General features: G+C 40.8%; 1 protein-coding gene across 1 annotated transcript in view; it reads right to left on the minus strand.

Annotated features, from left to right (window-relative positions):
- Positions 1-3,836: 3,836 nt before the first annotated feature.
- Positions 3,837-18,964, minus strand: part of LOC140364959 (uncharacterized) — a 31,806-nt gene continuing 16,678 nt past the window's right edge. The window contains exons 6-7 of the mRNA XM_072451336.1: positions 6,483-6,618; positions 3,837-4,274 (exon numbers count right to left, since the gene is read on the minus strand). Of these exons, the coding sequence (XP_072307437.1) occupies positions 4,096-4,274; positions 6,483-6,618 (315 nt within the window). The 3' untranslated portion in view covers positions 3,837-4,095. The remainder of the gene's footprint in view (positions 4,275-6,482; positions 6,619-18,964) is intronic.

Here is an 18,964-nt window from a genome sequence, read left to right on the forward strand (position 1 = left end):
CACCAGATTTATTTAGTCTCAAAGTAGACTCTTTCTCACTCACTCGCGTGGGGCGGCACACCGCGGAGCTGACAGCACACAGCTGTGGGGGACACACGCTCTCGCTGAGACTATGAAGTATCTGAGCTGTACATTCTGTTCTCTGTATCCCCCTCGGTTTGTTTAACTATTCTACAGTCTGTAGGAGTATTGAGGCCTGTTGTAATTTATTGCTAGGAGTAAGCAACAGGCGACGCGATAAGCCGAGGAAGGAAATATAGGTCTAAACATCTGTACACACGTATGTTCTCATTCTGTAACTTTCCCCTGGTGCTACCCAAATATGGATATTCTTTACATCTTGTTCTCTTATTGGCTAAACCGTTGGTACATGGATGGGCTCATACCTGTCAGATATTATTTATCGGTCTTTGTGCGGTTTCAGTATATAAGGCGAGGTACGCCCAGAGACGGGGTCTTTCTGATCATCAGCGGACCCGGGCGCTGTTTTCTGCTGTCCTGTATTTGACACTGCCTTCTCTGTAATAAACTAACTCGAAAAGTTGCAGAGCTTTGTCAGCGTTTATCCTTTGTCTACACCCGACGCCCCAAGCGAGCATCGATCCAGCCACCATAACTACGTCACGGGTGGGCGAGGGACACGTGCTCTCGCTGAGACTACGTCACGGGTTGGGCGGGGGAGCCAGATCGCTCTTCACAAGGGTGGGGGCGAATATCAAACCAAGTCGTTTGCATTTCCGGGTTGGTGAGGGGGTCCAAGGTCTGGGTGATATTTCTTAACTATTATGTTAAGGGTGATGCACAACCCTTATTATTATCAATTATACACTTAGGATAGACTACAAAACGTGAAAAAAGCATGTTATGGCACCTTTAATAGCAGTTGCAGATCAATTCCCACATCTCAACACTGTGTTTTAGATGTTTCTGGGAGAACAAGTGCACCTCCATGTGAATCTTTAATCCATACCAAGCACTACATACCCAAAGAGTTATTCAAGACTGGATTATCAGAGTTCCTTTCATTTGGCTCTAGTTAGAGGTATATTGTATCATCCTTCTAGCATATTTCCATTTTTTCTTTTTTTGTAAAACTCATCTCAACCCCCTGGAGTGAAGAAAAAATAAATACACAGGGACAGACGCCAGGCCAGCATGGGGCAGGTTAAGTGGTGTCTACGTTCCACCACAGGGGGCAGTAACAGCAGCTTGCAAAGGCAGGACCGATGGAGACAGCTCATGCATGAATGGGATAAAAATGTAGTAATGGCAGTAATAAAGACCGGTTTTCATTAGTCAGGTCAAAATACATGTATTACTTCATTTTGGGGCTTTTGAATACACGTGGACACTTTGCAATAGACTTTCTCATGCTTTGAAATAATCAGAATCTGTCTTTTGAATCAGAATGAGATTTACTTTTATTCATCTCCAGGGGGAAGGTGTGGAACGTGGGAAGTGTTTGGAGCTTTAGTGAAGGGAAGTTTCTCCATATGCACACGAGGACAAAAACAATTCTGTGTGCTTTTTAGGTGTGGGAATAAACCACACATTTAGCGTCAATCTGATCTTGTTAATATTAACTAGTACGTATACTGACAAATACAGCTTGGCTCTCCTAGACAGTCCCAGTATTACGTTCAAAATGTACTTAGCAATTGTTTATTTTTGACAATATACTGTAATACTTAGGGTTAAGTTAGAGTTTGGATTATGTTTAGGAACAGTTCATTTGGGTTTGGTTAGGAACATTTGGTTGGAACATGATACACTTTCCCTGCACCATAAAGAACATTTATGAGAGTTCTATCCAAGAGCTTTTTGGGTTCTATACAAATCTAATCTGTTAGACATGATCAACAAGCCGAGAAGCACTTTGTTTGTCTGAGTCTCTTAACAAACAAGACAACAAAGCCTACATAGGTGTGAAAAAGAGAGAAATATGGAAAAAACATGGTGAACTTCTCCAAATCGAAGTTTGATTAAGTTTGCCTCGCTCATATTCACTTTACATCAAGGAAACACTCACTGATTCACACACATCGCACGTGTACAGCAGGTTTAAGTGCCTTTCCCAATGACACAATGACAGTATTCACCTCTACAATCAAATGTTTATGTCACCAACATTTACAGCCTTTACTCTTTGGCAAATTCGCAAAATGCATGTGACGTCTGGACCTCATTCAAGGACATTGCTTTGAAGAACAGAGCCGTTTTGTCCCATCTGTTCCACTGTAGACACTGTGCTGAGGGCTGGTGTGTCACGGCCCCTGGAGCCTCAGCAGCAGATAACGCTCCCGCTCTCTACCTCGTTCTTATCACCACGTGGAGGCCGCGACTGGAATTAATCAGCCCGACCCATGATGAATTAGTCTCCGCACGGCAAGAGCGAGATTATCAGAGAAACTGCGATTTGGGGAGGAAGAGTTGCATTTATTTTACATTCATTACAGTACAATGGGAGTATTGTGAGGTTTCGCTGCAGTACGTATAAAACGCTACTGATTTATTATCATTATCACAATTCCCAGAGTAAGTTCGGCTATGAGCTCCAACAAATAAAAAATAATATATTTGACAAGTTTTAATTTTCTATCTCAGCGTCCCCAGAATAAGACTAAGATTTGATTAAACAGCAAGTGGATTAGGAGCTAAGCGTATTACTGCGGCGTTTAACTTCAGCCAACGGAAATGTATTTTAATGTCATGGAATTTGCAACATAACGCTAAACCTCGGCACAACCAATTCATTAAAATAACAATTTTGTATGGATATAGAAAGCATGGTCATCTATTGAAGGCCTGTTTCTGGCTGTATGCATCAACTTTATCAGCTCAATAAGTGCCACCTCCAGGGACTTTGGACGACTGCACGGTCTAGACATTCAAAGTGTGATTTATACTTCTGTGCCAAACTCTTAAACCCATTTGCTGCTGGGAGTGTGATCCCCGTCAGATTGAACTACCTAATTGCACTTTCTAATCAATACAACAATGTTTGCGCAGCATAGATAGATTCTTGGCCTGTACTTTCATTTGATAAATATTCAGCAAACTGTGGAAGGGATTCAAGCTGCTGAACTGTTTGCTGCCTGTGTGGGAAAGGGCACTGTGTGGTTTAACACTGTTCTGCTGCTGGTGCTCGCACAGACTGTCACTGTCTGTTTAACCACTGCGCACAAAGCTCCAATGTTTGACCTTTTTGCATGATTCGGGAATAAAAACCTTTTCTTTCAGTTTTCAGACAAAGGCTGTATAAGTGTTTGTTTGTATCTCAGTGACTCACATCGCTCTTTATGACAAGTTTGTATTGGATGGTAAATAATTAGATTTAATAATAATATAGCACGGCGGTATACAGGTCTGATTTTTTCATACATTTTTGCTTTTACAAGACAAACAACTGAATTTACAAATTATGACTTTGTACTTCAGCTTTAAGCACCTGGAATTGACTCTTTTACGTTCTAGTCCAATAAGGTTAATTTGGTTCAGATAATGTATTTAAAAGGTTCTTTTCTCAGACCAAATGTGTTTATTTACCATAAAGTTTTGACAGCTCACTCACAATCTTCTGCTTTGTAAATAAATGTAATATCCTTTATGGTCTGTTTTACTTGAGGTTTATCTTTGCTGTATACACATTCAACTGGTCTCTGTCATTTATCCACTCTGCGTAATTTAAGTGATTTAGTTTGTATCGTTTGCACAATAACCAAGACTTTCAGGAAAGAGATAAAGAGATCAAAGATAAAATGATCACATATTCATTTAATTCATTTTGAATTTCACTTTCACTAGAGATATACAAGTAATAATACACCACATATGCAAGCAGTAAATGTCATAATAATACGAGTTTCTTGACTGCTATGTGGTCTTACATTAATCCAGACATGTGAGCAACCTTTTTATGTCCATTTGATGAGATTTAGTATTGATAAGTTTAAGTATCTGGGTATCTTTATTTTTGTTCAGACAATTCTGCTAGTACAAGATATTTAACAATTTTATATTTAGATATTTTACAATTTTAGAGTATTTTAATCGTTCTTGTCAGGGTTGATGTTGATACTTTGTAGTTATTTCTCTTCACGCGGGACAAACGGTCTGCTCCACTGTTAGACTGCTGATGGTTTTGCCGTGGAGTTGCTGAGGACTCATGCAGCGGAGCGAGGGAGAGCTCTGCTTTTGGCCCAAATACTGCACCAGAGAGCGGATGTTACAGTCACAGTGCCACGGGTTGTCATGGAGGTGGAACTTCTTCATGTCTGCAGAGAAGAAACAGAGGGTTGCAGCACAATTATTATCAAAAGTTAGAGATTAGAAGTTAGAAGATAAGGGTGTTATCCAAAACAGTTTGAGTTCAATTCCAAATGCATTTAAAAACAGCAACACATTTATTTGCATTTAAGTGTTTTCAATAACCAAATCTATGTCAATGCAATAAAACATTTTTAAAGCCATCCCTTTTTTATCAAATCTACCAATGCATTGTATTTATTTATTTGAATTAGGGCAGTGTATTTTAATCAGCTGCTTCAACATAAATATGCCGGAGTTTGCACTGTAACTAAACTTACTTTGTTCTCCGAAGGTAGATAAACATGACTTTACATTAGAAGACGTTGAACATAACTTAACTTAAAAGGTGCCATAACATGCTTTTTTTCATGTTTCGTAGTCTATCCTAAGTGTATAATTGATAATAATAAGGGTTGTGCAACACCTTTAACATAATAGTTAAAAGTGGTATGGACGATTTTTTTCAGCAAATTTTTATCGTATTTCCTCGTGGCGTGGATAAATCATTTGTCCTACCACGTATCAATCATAAAACGCACCTAACCTCACCTGCAGCCGCGTGCGGTTCGTCCCCACGTTTCCGCGTGCCTAAGCGCATGGATCTATCATAATATAGTTCCCTCAGTGTACGGGGCAAAATGAAGACGGAGAAAGACAGTTCGAGCTGACGCAGAAGTGGACAGAAATCTACGGGAGACGAGCGATGCGATGCGCTCCGTTGCGCTAATAAACAAACGCACGTGTGTGTTGTATCAGTCCACACGGGGGAGTGCGCATGTGCACTTCCGCCTGCGTTCTCAAATCGCCAAAAAAATCGTCCATACCGCCTTTAAGAAATATCACCCAGACCTTGGACCCCCTCACCAACCCGGAAATGCAAACGGCTTAGTTTGATATTCGCCCCCACCCTTGTGAAGAGCGATCTGGCTCCCCCGCCCAACCCGTGACGTAGTCTCAGAGCGCGTGTGTGCCCCGCCCACCCGTGACGTAGTCTCAGAGCGCGTGTGTGCCCCGCCCACCCGTGACGTAGTCTCAGAGCGCGTGTGTGCCCCGCCCACCCGTGACGTAACCCCACAGCTGTCTGCTCCGCGCTGCGCAGCTCCTGCCGCGCGACTGAGTGAGAAACGATAGAACTTCAGATCAACACTACTTTGAGCCGAAATAAATCTGGTGTTTATTCTACAGCGTGCGCAGAACAGATATATCTATATCTCTATCTATCAATCAATCAATCAATCTATATATATATATATATATATATATATATATATATAAAGTCTTATGTCCATCACGCTCTTTTTTTCCTGGTTTTTCAGTATCGGATAGAACTTCTCTCTGTTTATTTTCCTGCTGCATCAACTGCCACATAAACCTTCACCATTGTGATAATAGTAAAGAGTGCGATATCATTAATGACGTTTTGGGCCTCTTTGAGCCGTGTTTCGTCGTAAATCGAAGCAGAAAAACTAGAAGACAAGAGGCGCGGACCAGCGCAGCGCGGAGCCGGGGGGAAGGGGGCGGGAGGCAGCAGACGGGAGGGGAGGGTGGGTGAGGGGGGATAATGACGCTTGCTTGCCCTTATGACGCGGTCTTGCCCCACCGCCTGTCAGTTTGGAGATTCGAGGAAAGGAGATAGTCTGTACTATAGCTAAACACTGCGGGAATCAATCAAAAAAACACTGGGTACATATATGAAGCACAAAGAGCAATGTAAGAAGGTTAAAAGCTCTGAAAAGTCGATTTTGCATGTTATGGGACCTTTAATAGACAGCATAATAAACAACTTAATAGACAACATGACACAAAACATTAAGCTAAATCAACTTTGGGAATTGTTGTTAAATGCAATTAACACCAATAAAAGGCTCAAAAGTCAGTTTTTGCAGAATAAAGGCCCTTTAAGTTTCATTCATAGTATAGAATAGCAACAAAACGTTTTCTTTCAACATTTTCACAAACAGAAATATCAGCTTTTTACTGAAATCCTGAGATTGCCTGCTGGTTTGTATAGTAACCCTTTTCCCAGAGGAGAAACTGGGCCCAAAGCCTAACACCCGAATATGTGAGGGAAGAGCTAATGATGTGTTTGGCAGCAAGCTAACTTACTACTCATATACTCCAAAAAGTAAATTTTAGAAAGGAGTAGAGTTCCAGTAGTTTGGTGGAGGTCTTACCTTTGAGCGGTGCAAATAGCTTTCCATCCAGAGTCTTTAGTTTGTTCCCGCTGAGGGCCAGCTGAGAGAGCAGAGGGGTGTTTCTGAATATGTCTGGAGGAAGGTTCTCCAGCTCGTTGTTCCTCAAGTACAGCTCCTAGAACAATATGAGCTATTGAAGCATTAAGGGCATATTGTAGATCGGATTAAACACTGGGACAAATGAAGCCTGCGTAAATTCAGCCTGGAAGACCTAACTCCACCCATCTACGTCAAGGCCACCATGGAAGGACCCCTCTCCCCAGCGCCATCATCGCACTCAAGCGGCGCCCGCCTGTCCGTCTGAGAGAGTCAGATCCCTCACTTCACCATGGACTCTCCCAGGTTTCTGCGCTTATCCCAAAGAGGTTATGCAGTTTTTCCTGGCCAAAGAAGGAGGGTGAAAGGTCAGGGGGCGTCTGCACCATGGCCCTCGCACCTGCTCCTCATCCCCAATCAACGCTCCCAGTGACTCCTCCCTGCTCCCAATCAGCACCAGGCGGTCACATTTAAGCCCTCAGGCTGATGGCTCGGTCGCTCAAACTGTACTGCGACCCACCACCTCCCCAGCTCCTCCTCTACATTCCCCTCATCCTCTACCTTCTCTTCACATCTACCACCACCAGTCTCCAGGCTCCGGGGGGAGACATCTAATACAAATAGATCATGGAGTGCCCATGATTGCAACGTCTTCCGCCGGGGTCTGAGCGCCAAATAACTCACGAATAAAGCTTGCTAAACAGTCCATTCTCGTGGTCTCTTTGTCTCTCCAGGGTGAATTCACATCAACTGCCAGTTGTATTTATTTGTATTCGTATTTTCACACTTTTATCACACATTTGATTAGATTTGGTTTGGTTAAACTTTGTTGTCCTCGAAAGGAAATTTGTCTTGGGCACAACAACCAGACACATTAAGACAACAATCAGCTGATCTGCACAATTTCAACACAAAAACATATTGCCACACCATAACATTAATGCATGACCTCAATAAAGGGCTTGTGCAGATAAAGTGACAAGAATACATTGCATCTGCCCAGTTAGAATGAATACAATATATTTAAAAGAGGAAAACAAGTACTTAGTTAAAAAGATTCCCGACTATCTGGAATTGTAAAGCAAAGCAACAGATTGGTAAGAAAGAACATTTAAATATGTTGCTTTTGTGCTTGACTGCGATAACGTCTCTCTGAAGGCTGTAGCTCGCATTCTCTGTGCAGTGGGAGAACTCTTTGATGAGGCGCTCTGGCAGAGTCAGGACAGAAGTTTCAAAGATTGCTTGTAGAGAGAGATACTCTTTCCTTCTGATCATTTTCATAGGGCAATTTTCTTGATTTTGTTTTTGCGCTGAACGGTGAGTGGGCCAAACCAGGCAACCATCTGATCAAGCTCTCCAGCACAGCTTTGTTAAAGCGAGACATCATCTCAGTGCCAAGGCAAAACAAGACATCTACAAGCTCATTCCACTTCAGAAGCAGAAGAATCTCCACAATGCGGCCTTAGTGCATCTGTAGTTCATCTGTAGTTCATCCTTAGTGCATCTGTAGTTCATCTGTAGTTCATCCTTAGTGTATCTGTAGTTCATCTGTAGTGCATCCGTAGTTCATCTGTAGTGCATCTGTAGTTCATCTGTAGTTCATCTGTAGTGCATCTGTAGTTCATCTGTAGTTCATCCTTAGTGCATCTGTAGTTCATCTGTAGTGCATCTGTAGTTCATCTGTAGTTCATCCTTAGTGCATCTGTAGTTCATCTGTAGTGCATCTGTAGTTCATCTGTAGTGCATCTGTAGTTCATCCTTAGTGCATCTGTAGAGCATCTGTAGTTCATCTGTAGTTCATCGTTCATCTGTAGTTCATCTGTAGTTCATCTGTAGTTCATCCTTAGTGCATCTGTAGTTCATCTGTAGTTCATCTGTAGTTCATCCGTAGTTCATCTGTAGTTCATCTGTAGTTCATCTGTAGTTCATCCTTAGTGCATCTGTAGTTCATCTGTAGTGCATCTGTAGTTCATCCGTAGTTCATCTGTAGTTCATCTGTAGTGCATCTGTAGTTCATCCTTAGTGCATCTGTAGTTCATCTGTAGTGCATCTGTAGTTCATCTGTAGTGCATCTGTAGTTCATCCTTAGTGCATCTGTAGAGCATCTGTAGTTCATCTGTAGTTCATCGTTCATCTGTAGTTCATCTGTAGTTCATCTGTAGTTCATCCTTAGTGCATCTGTAGTTCATCTGTAGTTCATCTGTAGTTCATCCGTAGTTCATCTGTAGTTCATCTGTAGTGCATCCGTAGTTCATCTGTAGTGCATCTGTAGTTCATCTGTAGTTCATCTGTAGTTCATCCTTAGTGCATCTGTAGTTCATCTGTAGTGCATCTTTAGTTCATCTGTAGTTCATCCGTAGTTCATCTGTAGTTGATCTGTAATTCATCTGTAGTTCATCCGTAGTTCATCTGTAGTTCATCTGTAGTTCACCCGTAGTTCATCCGTAGTTCATCTGTAGTTGATCTGTAATTCATCTGTAGTTCATCCGTAGTTCATCTGTAGTTGATCTGTAGTTCATCCTTAGTGCATCTGTAGTTCATCTGTAGTGCATCTCTAGTTCATCTGTAGTGCATCCGTAGTTCATCTGTAGTTCATCTGTAGTTCATCCTTAGTGCATCTGTAGTTCATCTGTAGTTCATCGTTCATCTGTAGTTCATCCTTAGTGCATCTGTAGTTGATCTGTAGTTCATCCTTAGTGCATCTGTAGTTCAGCTGTAGTTCATCCTTAGTGCATCTGGAGTTCATCTGTAGTTCATCTGTAGTTGATCCGTAGTTCATCCGTAGTTCATCTGTAGTTGATCTGTAATTTATCTGTAGTGCATCTGTAGTTCATCTGTAATTCATCCTTAGTGCATCTGTAGTTCATCCTTAGTGCATCTGTAGTTCATCTGTAGTGCATCTGTAGTTCATCTGTAGTTCATCTGTAGTTCATCCGTAGTTCATCTGTAGTGCATCTGTAGTGCATCTGTAGTTCATCTGTAGTTCATCTGTAGTGCATCTGTAGTTCATCTGTAGTTCATCCTTAGTGCATCTGTAGTTCATCTGTAGTTCATCCTTAGTGCATCTGTAGTTCATCTGTAGTGTATCTGTAGTTCATCTGTAGTTCATCCTTAGTGCATCTGTAGTTCATCTGTAGTGCATCTGTAGTTCATCCTTAGTGCATCTGTAGTTCATCTGTAGTTCATCCTTAGTGCATCTGTAGTTCATCTGTAGTTCATCCTTAGTGTATCTGTAGTTCATCTGTAGTGCATCCGTAGTTCATCTGTAGTGCATCTGTAGTTCATCTGTAGTTCATCTGTAGTGCATCTGTAGTTCATCTGTAGTTTATCCTTAGTGCATCTGTAGTTCATCTGTAGTGCATCTGTAGTTCATCTGTAGTTCATCCTTAGTGCATCTGTAGTTCATCTGTAGTGCATCTGTAGCTCATCTGTAGTTCATCCTTAGTGCATCTGTAGTTCATCTGTAGTTCATCTGTAGTTCATCCGTAGTTCATCTGTAGTTCATCTGTAGTTCATCTGTAGTTCATCCTTAGTGCATCTGTAGTTCATCTGTAGTGCATCTGTAGTTCATCCGTAGTTCATCTGTAGTTCATCTGTAGTGCATCTGTAGTTCATCCTTAGTGCATCTGTAGTTCATCTGTAGTGCATCTGTAGTTCATCTGTAGTGCATCTGTAGTTCATCCTTAGTGCATCTGTAGAGCATCTGTAGTTCATCTGTAGTTCATCGTTCATCTGTAGTTCATCTGTAGTTCATCTGTAGTTCATCCTTAGTGCATCTGTAGTTCATCTGTAGTTCATCTGTAGTTCATCCGTAGTTCATCTGTAGTTCATCTGTAGTGCATCCGTAGTTCATCTGTAGTGCATCTGTAGTTCATCTGTAGTTCATCTGTAGTTCATCCTTAGTGCATCTGTAGTTCATCTGTAGTTCATCCTTAGTGCATCTGTAGTTCATCTGTAGTGCATCTGTAGTTCATCTGTAGTTCATCTGTAGTTCATCTGTAGTTCATCCGTAGTTCATCTGTAGTTCAACTGTAGTGCATCCGTAGTTCATCTGTAGTTCATCCTTAGTGCATCTGTAGTTCATCTGTAGTTCATCTGTAGTTCATCCTTAGTGCATCTGTAGTTCATCTGTAGTGCATCTGTAGTTCATCTGTAGTTCATCCGTAGTTCATCTGTAGTTGATCTGTAATTCATCTGTAGTTCATCCGTAGTTCATCTGTAGTTCATCTGTAGTTCACCCGTAGTTCATCCGTAGTTCATCTGTAGTTGATCTGTAATTCATCTGTAGTTCATCCGTAGTTCATCTGTAGTTCATCTGTAGTTCACCCGTAGTTCATCCGTAGTTCATCTGTAGTTGATCTGTAATTCATCTGTAGTTCATCTGTAGTTCATCCTTAGTGCATCTGTAGTTCATCTGTAGTGCATCTGTAGTTCATCTGTAGTTCATCTGTAGTTCATCCTTAGTGCATCTGTAGTTCATCTGTAGTGCATCTGTAGTTCATCTGTAGTGCATCTGTAGTTCATCCTTAGTGCATCTGTAGAGCATCTGTAGTTCATCTGTAGTTCATCGTTCATCTGTAGTTCATCTGTAGTTCATCTGTAGTTCATCCTTAGTGCATCTGTAGTTCATCTGTAGTTCATCTGTAGTTCATCGTTCATCTGTAGTTCATCTGTAGTTCATCTGTAGTTCATCCTTAGTGCATCTGTAGTTCATCTGTAGTGCATCTGTAGTTCATCCGTAGTTCATCTGTAGTTCATCTGTAGTGCATCTGTAGTTCATCCTTAGTGCATCTGTAATTCATCTGTAGTGCATCTGTAGTTCATCTGTAGTGCATCTGTAGTTCATCCTTAGTGCATCTGTAGAGCATCTGTAGTTCATCTGTAGTTCATCGTTCATCTGTAGTTCATCTGTAGTTCATCTGTAGTTCATCCTTAGTGCATCTGTAGTTCATCTGTAGTTCATCTGTAGTTCATCCGTAGTTCATCTGTAGTTCATCTGTAGTGCATCCGTAGTTCATCTGTAGTGCATCTGTAGTTCATCTGTAGTTCATCTGTAGTTCATCCTTAGTGCATCTGTAGTTCATCTGTAGTTCATCTGTAGTTCATCCTTAGTGCATCTGTAGTTCATCTGTAGTGCATCTTTAGTTCATCTGTAGTTCATCCGTAGTTCATCTGTAGTTCATCTGTAGTTCATCCGTAGTTCATCTGTAGTTCATCTGTAGTTCACCCGTAGTTCATCCGTAGTTCATCTGTAGTTGATCTGTAATTCATCTGTAGTTCATCCGTAGTTCATCTGTAGTTGATCTGTAGTTCATCCTTAGTGCATCTGTAGTTCATCTGTAGTGCATCTGTAGTTCATCCTTAGTGCATCTGTAGTTCATATGTAGTTCATCGTTCATCTGTAGTTCATCCTTAGTGCATCTGTAGTTGATCTGTAGTTCATCCTTAGTGCATCTGTAGTTCAGCTGTAGTTCATCTTTAGTGCATCTGGAGTTCATCTGTAGTTAATCTGTAGTTGATCCGTAGTTCATCCGTAGTTCATCTGTAGTTGATCTGTAATTTATCTGTAGTGCATCTGTAGTTCATCTGTAGTTCATCCTTAGTGCATCTGTAGTTCATCCTTAGTGCATCTGTAGTTCATCTGTAGTGCATCTGTAGTTCATCTGTAGTTCATCTGTAGTTCATCCGTAGTTCATCTGTAGTGCATCTGTAGTGCATCTGTAGTTCATCTGTAGTTCATCTGTAGTGCATCTGTAGTTCATCTGTAGTTCATCCTTAGTGCATCTGTAGTTCATCTGTAGTTCATCCTTAGTGCATCTGTAGTTCATCTGTAGTGTATCTGTAGTTCATCTGTAGTTCATCCTTAGTGCATCTGTAGTTCATCTGTAGTGCATCTGTAGTTTATCTGTACTTCATCTGTAGTTCATCTGTAGTTCATCCGTAGTTCATCTGTAGTTCATCTGTAGTGCATCCGTAGTTCATCTGTAGTGCATCTGTAGTTCATCTGTAGTTCATCTGTAGTTCATCCTTAGTGCATCTGTAGTTCATCTGTAGTTCATCTGTAGTTCATCTGTAGTTCATCCTTAGTGCATCTGTAGTTCATCTGTAGTGCATCTGTAGTTCATCTGTAGTTCATCAGTAGTTCATCTGTAGTTGATCTGTAATTCATCTGTAGTTCATCCGTAGTTCATCTGTAGTTCATCTGTAGTTCACCCGTAGTTCATCCGTAGTTCATCTGTAGTTGATCTGTAATTCATCTGTAGTTCATCCGTAGTTCATCTGTAGTTGATCTGTAGTTCATCCTTAGTGCATCTGTAGTTCATCTGTAGTGCATCTCTAGTTCATCTGTAGTGCATCCGTAGTTCATCTGTAGTTCATCTGTAGTTCATCCTTAGTGCATCTGTAGTTCATCTGTAGTTCATCGTTCATCTGTAGTTCATCCTTAGTGCATCTGTAGTTGATCTGTAGTTCATCCTTAGTGCATCAGTAGTTCAGCTGTAGTTCATCCTTAGTGCATCTGGAGTTCATCTGTAGTTCATCTGTAGTTGATCCGTAGTTCATCCGTAGTTCATCTGTAGTTGATCTGTAATTTATCTGTAGTGCATCTGTAGTTCATCTGTAGTTCATCCTTAGTGCATCTGTAGTTCATCCTTAGTGCATCTGTAGTTCATCTGTAGTGCATCTGTAGTTCATCTGTAGTTCATCTGTAGTTCATCCGTAGTTCATCTGTAGTGCATCTGTAGTGTATCTGTAGTTCATCTGTAGTTCATCCTTAGTGCATCTGTAGTTCATCTGTAGTTCATCCTTAGTGCATCTGTAGTTCATCTGTAGTTCATCCTCCGTGCATCTGTAGTTCATCTGTAGTTCATCTGTAGTTCATCCGTAGTTCATCTGTAGTGCATCTGTAGTTCATCTGTAGTTCATCCTTAGTGCATCTGTAGTTCATCTGTAGTGCATCTGTAGTTCATCTGTAGTTCATCCTTAGTGCATCTGTAGTTCATCTGTAGTTCATCCTTAGTGCATCCGTAGTTCATCTGTAGTTCATCCTTAGTGCATCTGTAGTTCATCCTTAGTGCATCTGTAGTTCATCTGTAGTGCATCTGTAGTTCATCTGTAGTTCATCTGTAGTTCATCCGTAGTTCATCTGTAGTGCATCTGTAGTGTATCTGTAGTTCATCTGTAGTTCATCTGTAGTTCATCCTTAGTACATCTGTAGTTCATCTGTAGTGCATCCGTAGTTCATCTGTAGTTCATCTGTAGTTCATCTGTAGTTCATCCTTAGTGCATCTGTAGTTCATCTGTAGTGCATCTGTAGTTCATCTGTAGTTCATCCGTAGTTCATCTGTAGTTGATCTGTAATTCATCAGTAGTTCATCCGTAGTTCATCTGTAGTTCATCTGTAGTTCACCCGTAGTTCATCCGTAGTTCATCTGTAGTTCATCTGTAGTTCATCCTTAGTGCATCTGTAGTTCATCTGTAGTTCATCTGTAGTTCATCTGTAGTTCATCCTTAGTGCATCTGTAGTTCATCTGTAGTTCATCGTTCATCTGTAGTTCATCCTTAGTGCATCTGTAGTTGATCTGTAGTTCATCCTTAGTGCATCAGTAGTTCAGCTGTAGTTCATCCTTAGTGCATCTGGAGTTCATCTGTAGTTCATCTGTAGTTGATCCGTAGTTCATCCGTAGTTCATCTGTAGTTGATCTGTAATTTATCTGTAGTGCATCTGTAGTTCATCTGTAGTTCATCCTTAGTGCATCTGTAGTTCATCCTTAGTGCATCTGTAGTTCATCTGTAGTGCATCTGTAGTTCATCTGTAGTTCATCTGTAGTTCATCCGTAGTTCATCTGTAGTGCATCTGTAGTGTATCTGTAGTTCATCTGTAGTTCATCCTTAGTGCATCTGTAGTTCATCTGTAGTTCATCCTTAGTGCATCTGTAGTTCATCTGTAGTTCATCCTCCGTGCATCTGTAGTTCATCTGTAGTTCATCTGTAGTTCATCCGTAGTTCATCTGTAGTGCATCTGTAGTTCATCTGTAGTTCATCCTTAGTGCATCTGTAGTTCATCTGTAGTGCATCTGTAGTTCATCTGTAGTTCATCCTTAGTGCATCTGTAGTTCATCTGTAGTTCATCCTTAGTGCATCCGTAGTTCATCTGTAGTTCATCCTTAGTGCATCTGTAGTTCATCCTTAGTGCATCTGTAGTTCATCTGTAGTGCATCTGTAGTTCATCTGTAGTTCATCTGTAGTTCATCCGTAGTTCATCTGTAGTGCATCTGTAGTGTATCTGTAGTTCATCTGTAGTTCATCTGTAGTTCATCCTTAGTACATCTGTAGTTCATCTGTAGTGCATCCGTAGTTCATCTGTAGTTCATCTGTAGTTCATCTGTAGTTCATCCTTAGTGCATCTGTAGTTCATCTGTAGTGCATCTGTAGTTCATCTGTAGTTCATCCGTAGTTCATCTGTAGTTGATCTGTAATTCATCAGTAGTTCATCCGTAGTTCATCTGTAGTTCATCTGTAGTTCACCCGTAGTTCATCCGTAGTTCATCTGTAGTTCATCTGTAGTTCATCCTTAGTGCATCTGTAGTTCATCTGTAGTGCATCTCTAGTTCATCTGTAGTTCATCCTTAGTGCATATGTAGAGCATCTGTAGTTCATCTGTAGTTCATCGTTCATCTGTAGTTCATCCTTAGTGCATCTGTAGTTGATCTGTAGTTCATCCTTAGTGCATCTGTAGTTCATCCTTAGTGCATCTGTAGTTCATCTGTAGTTCATCCGTAGTTAATCTGTAGTTGATCTGTAGTTCATCCTTAGTGCATCCGTAGTTCATCTGTAGTGCATCTGTAGTTCATCTGCAGTTCATCCGTTGTTCATCCGTAGTTCATCTGCTGTTTATCTGCAGTTCATCTGTAGTTCATCCGTAGTTCATCTGCTGTTGATCTGCAGTTCATCCGTAGTTCATCTGTAGTTCATCTGTAGTTCATCCTTAGTGCATCTGTAGTTCAGCTGTAGTTCATCTGTAGTTCATCCGTAGTTCATCTGTTAATGATCTGTAGTTCATCCTTAGTGCATCTGTAGTTCATCCTTAGTGCTTCCGTAGTTCATCTGCAGTTCATCCGTAGTTCATCTGTAGTTCATCTGTAGTTCATCCGTAGTTCATCTGTCGTTCATCTGTAGTTCATCCTTAGTTCATCTGTAGTTCATCCTTAGTGCTTCCGTAGTTCATCTGCAGTTCATCCGTAGTTCATCTGTAATTCATCCTTAGTGCTTCCGTAGTTCATCTGCAGTTCATCCGTAGTTCATCCGTAGTTCATCTGTAGTTGATCTGTAGTTCATCCGTAGTTCATCTGTAGTGCATCTGTAGTTCATCTGTAGTTCATCTGTAGTTCATCCTTAGTGCATCTGTAGTTCATCTGTAGTTCATCTGTAGTTCATCCTTAGTGCATCTGTAGTTCATCTGTAGTGCATCTTTAGTTCATCTGTAGTTCATCCGTAGTTCATCTGTAGTTGATCTGTAATTCATCTGTAGTTCATCCGTAGTTCATCTGTAGTTCATCTGTAGTTCACCCGTAGTTCATCCGTAGTTCATCTGTAGTTGATCTGTAATTCATCTGTAGTTCATCCGTAGTTCATCTGTAGTTGATCTGTAGTTCATCCTTAGTGCATCTGTAGTTCATCTGTAGTGCATCTCTAGTTCATCTGTAGTGCATCCGTAGTTCATCTGTAGTTCATCTGTAGTTCATCCTTAGTGCATCTGTAGTTCATCTGTAGTTCATCGTTCATCTGTAGTTCATCCTTAGTGCATCTGTAGTTGATCTGTAGTTCATCCTTAGTGCATCTGTAGTTCAGCTGTAGTTCATCCTTAGTGCATCTGGAGTTCATCTGTAGTTCATCTGTAGTTGATCCGTAGTTCATCCGTAGTTCATCTGTAGTTGATCTGTAATTTATCTGTAGTGCATCTGTAGTTCATCTGTAATTCATCCTTAGTGCATCTGTAGTTCATCCTTAGTGCATCTGTAGTTCATCTGTAGTGCATCTGTAGTTCATCTGTAGTTCATCTGTAGTTCATCCGTAGTTCATCTGTAGTGCATCTGTAGTGCATCTGTAGTTCATCTGTAGTTCATCTGTAGTGCATCTGTAGTTCATCTGTAGTTCATCCTTAGTGCATCTGTAGTTCATCTGTAGTTCATCCTTAGTGCATCTGTAGTTCATCTGTAGTGTATCTGTAGTTCATCTGTAGTTCATCCTTAGTGCATCTGTAGTTCATCTGTAGTGCATCTGTAGTTCATGTGTAGTGCATCTGTAGTTCATCCTTAGTGCATCTGTAGTTCATCTGTAGTTCATCCTTAGTGCATCTGTAGTTCATCTGTAGTTCATCCTTAGTGTATCTGTAGTTCATCTGTAGTGCATCCGTAGTTCATCTGTATTGCATCTGTAGTTCATCTGTAGTTCATCTGTAGTGCATCTGTAGTTCATCTGTAGTTCATCCTTAGTGCATCTGTAGTTCATCTGTAGTGCATCTGTAGTTCATCTGTAGTTCATCCTTAGTGCATCTGTAGTTCATCTGTAGTGCATCTGTAGCTCATCTGTAGTTCATCCTTAGTGCATCTGTAGTTCATCTGTAGTTCATCTGTAGTTCATCCGTAGTTCATCTGTAGTTCATCTGTAGTTCATCCTTAGTGCATCTGTAGTTCATCTGTAGTGCATCTGTAGTTCATCCGTAGTTCATCTGTAGTTCATCTGTAGTGCATCTGTAGTTCATCCTTAGTGCATCTGTAGTTCATCTGTAGTGCATCTGTAGTTCATCTGTAGTGCATCTGTAGTTCATCCTTAGTGCATCTGTAGAGCATCTGTAGTTCATCTGTAGTTCATCGTTCATCTGTAGTTCATCTGTAGTTCATCCTTAGTGCATCTGTAGTTCATCTGTAGTTCATCTGTAGTTCATCCGTAGTTCATCTGTAGTTCATCTGTAGTGCATCCGTAGTTCATCTGTAGTGCATCTGTAGTTCATCTGTAGTTCATCTGTAGTTCATCCTTAGTGCATCTGTAGTTCATCTGTAGTTCATCTGTAGTTCATCCTTAGTGCATCTGTAGTTCATCTGTAGTGCATCTGTAGTTCATCTGTAGTTCATCTGTAGTTCATCTGTAGTTCATCCGTAGTTCATCTGTAGTTCAACTGTAGTGCATCCGTAGTTCATCTGTAGTTCATCCTTAGTGCATCTGTAGTTCATCTGTAGTTCATCTGTAGTTCATCTGTAGTTCATCCTTAGTGCATCTGTAGTTCATCTGTAGTGCATCTGTAGTTCATCTGTAGTTCATCCGTAGTTCATCTGTAGTTGATCTGTAATTCATCTGTAGTTCATCCGTAGTTCATCTGTAGTTCATCTGTAGTTCACCCGTAGTTCATCCGTAGTTCATCTGTAGTTGATCTGTAATTCATCTGTAGTTCATCCGTAGTTCATCTGTAGTTCATCTGTAGTTCACCCGTAGTTCATCCGTAGTTCATCTGTAGTTGATCTGTAATTCATCTGTAGTTCATCTGTAGTTCATCCTTAGTGCATCTGTAGTTCATCTGTAGTGCATCTGTAGTTCATCTGTAGTTCATCCTTAGTGCATCTGTAGTTCATCTGTAGTGCATCTGTAGTTCATCTGTAGTGCATCTGTAGTTCATCCTTAGTGCATCTGTAGAGCATCTGTAGTTCATCTGTAGTTCATCGTTCATCTGTAGTTCATCTGTAGTTCATCTGTAGTTCATCCTTAGTGCATCTGTAGTTCATCTGTAGTTCATCTGTAGTTCATCGTTCATCTGTAGTTCATCTGTAGTTCATCTGTAGTTCATCCTTAGTGCATCTGTAGTTCATCTGTAGTGCATCTGTAGTTCATCCGTAGTTCATCTGTAGTTCATCTGTAGTGCATCTGTAGTTCATCCTTAGTGCATCTGTAATTCATCTGTAGTGCATCTGTAGTTCATCTGTAGTGCATCTGTAGTTCATCCTTAGTGCATCTGTAGAGCATCTGTAGTTCATCTGTAGTTCATCGTTCATCTGTAGTTCATCTGTAGTTCATCTGTAGTTCATCCTTAGTGCATCTGTAGTTCATCTGTAGTTCATCTGTAGTTCATCCGTAGTTCATCTGTAGTTCATCTGTAGTGCATCCGTAGTTCATCTGTAGTGCATCTGTAGTTCATCTGTAGTTCATCTGTAGTTCATCCTTAGTGCATCTGTAGTTCATCTGTAGTTCATCTGTAGTTCATCCTTAGTGCATCTGTAGTTCATCTGTAGTGCATCTTTAGTTCATCTGTAGTTCATCCGTAGTTCATCTGTAGTTCATCTGTAGTTCATCCGTAGTTCATCTGTAGTTCATCTGTAGTTCACCCGTAGTTCATCCGTAGTTCATCTGTAGTTGATCTGTAATTCATCTGTAGT

This window comes from Eucyclogobius newberryi, unplaced genomic scaffold (assembly GCF_026437365.1).
Source record: "Eucyclogobius newberryi isolate DKJ021-1_F unplaced genomic scaffold, fEucNew1.0.hap1 SCAF_1, whole genome shotgun sequence".
Classification (NCBI taxonomy): Eukaryota; Metazoa; Chordata; class Actinopteri; order Gobiiformes; family Gobiidae; genus Eucyclogobius; species Eucyclogobius newberryi.